The sequence below is a fragment of the Nicotiana attenuata genome, unplaced genomic scaffold (assembly GCF_001879085.1).
Source record: "Nicotiana attenuata strain UT unplaced genomic scaffold, NIATTr2, whole genome shotgun sequence".
NCBI classification, from domain to species: domain Eukaryota; kingdom Viridiplantae; phylum Streptophyta; class Magnoliopsida; order Solanales; family Solanaceae; genus Nicotiana; species Nicotiana attenuata.
In genome coordinates, this window is record NW_017697932.1 from 1 (window position 1) to 1,694 (window position 1,694).

At 33.7% G+C, this 1,694-nt stretch overlaps 1 protein-coding gene across 1 annotated transcript; it reads left to right on the top strand.

Moving 5' to 3' along the window:
• Positions 1-279: 279 nt before the first annotated feature.
• LOC109222698 (LIM domain-containing protein WLIM1-like) lies at positions 280-1,244 on the top strand. Its single transcript, XM_019387020.1, has 5 exons — positions 280-414; positions 574-670; positions 749-783; positions 870-959; positions 1,047-1,244. The coding sequence occupies exons 1-5, from the start codon at positions 280-282 to the stop codon at positions 1,242-1,244; spliced, it is 555 nt and encodes a 184-aa protein (XP_019242565.1).
• The last annotated feature ends 450 nt before the right edge of the window (positions 1,245-1,694 follow it).

The window sequence follows — 1,694 nt, forward strand, 5'->3', positions numbered from 1 at the left end:
AAGGCTGATCACTAACAGGAGAGTAACTTATATTAGTTAAAAAACAACGAGAAAGAAAATAAAAGTTCAAACAAAATAGATAGCATAAAACATACAATGGATCAGTTTCTACTTTTTATTTCCACTCTTACTGCCAAGTTATTTTCAATGAGTTTAAAGTCTGTTCACTGTCACCATATAAATTTTAATGTAACAACTGTCAATGCGTAGGTATTTATAGTGAGTCCAATTCGCAAACTAATTAAACAGTAAGGTAATAAACTAATGGGTTCAGTAATAATGGCATTTGCAGGACCAACACAGAAATGTATGGCATGTGAAAAGACAGTGTTTCTTGTTGATAAATTAACTGCAGACAATAGAGTCTATCATAAAGCTTGTTTCAGATGCCATCACTGCAAGGGTACTCTCAAGGTTTGTCCATTTTTATCTAGTACTAGATTCTTAGCCAATTCATTGTTCAGATTTGTATTCAATGTTTCATTTTTTGATTTCAGTAAGAAAGTAGATTTATACTTGTTAATCCAATTTTCCATCTTAATATTCAATGCTTATTATTGTCTTCAATTGCAGCTTAGCAACTATAATTCCTTTGATGGAGTTCTCTACTGTAGACCTCACTTTGATCAGCTCTTTAAAAGAACTAGAAGTCTGGACAAAAGCTTTGAAGGTAGAGAGAAAAAGTGCATACATTTCAAATCAACTTTTGCAAATTAGAAAATTTATTGATAGATTAAAATTATTCTAGGGACACCAAAAATTCTGAAGCCAGAGAAAGATGAGGTAAGTGACAAATGAATAACTCGATCTTGTCAACATATGAGAGGATAAATTGTAAATAATTAATCCAAGTTGAATATTTGAAACAGAAACCACAGGCAGCTAAAGTTTCAAGCATGTTTGTTGGAACAAGGGAGAAATGTTTTGGCTGCAAGAATACTGTCTATCCAACAGAAAAGGTACATATATATGCAGAAAGAAATTAAACGTACATATATAATATCATTGATTGACTCTGGATCTTGGATTCGACTCTATTTATATAGGTATCAGTGAATGCAACAGTTGATCGAGCAAATTCCGGGGCTGTCAATACCAAGGTTACAGGAGAAAAAAACAAACAGGTGATCAACCAAGATGACCAAGCTGCTGAATTAGATGCAAGAACAAAAACTTATGAAATTAGGCAGCAATCCACACTATCCAAACGCAAGATCCAGTATCTTACCTATTTTATGGCTTAGACTCATAAAATTGATTCCCTAAGAGTCCATGACACCAAAACCAAATTTCAACATCCATTTCAAACTAAATGGCCAACATTTGCTACTGTAGAGGGACCAAAACACCCTAGCAAAACAATGACGGAAATGCTAGAACGCGCTCCAGGTCATCATCAAACAAGCTTGTGATCAAACACAAATAGAAACACAATAGATTGCATTTGATAAAATTTGTCGCAGATATAAATACTCAGTACAGCTAAGCTAAGAAAAGTATACTTTGATCTAGAGTAACCATGTAAAAGTGAGACATCCAAATCAGTTCACTTCATGCTAACAAAGTAGGCTAACAGGTTAAGCAAAATTAAAGGGGTAATACACTAATGTAGTTGACCAAGTGTAATAAAGACCTTGCAAGCAGCTCTGTCACCCACAGTTCATTTTACCGCTTCATAAAAAGAATAATCTTAA

What these genes read in the sequence shown, in the direction of transcription:
- LOC109222698 (XM_019387020.1), top strand. Translation starts at nt 280, where the DNA reads ATGGCATTTGCAGGACCAACACAGAAATGTATGGCATGTGAAAAGACA. An exon ending in TCTGGACAAAAGCTTTGAAG is followed by an intron (nt 671 to 748) that starts GTAGAGAGAAAA and finishes AAATTATTCTAG; the next exon opens with GGACACCAAAAATTCTGAAG. An exon ending in TGAAGCCAGAGAAAGATGAG is followed by an intron (nt 784 to 869) that starts GTAAGTGACAAA and finishes TATTTGAAACAG; the next exon opens with AAACCACAGGCAGCTAAAGT.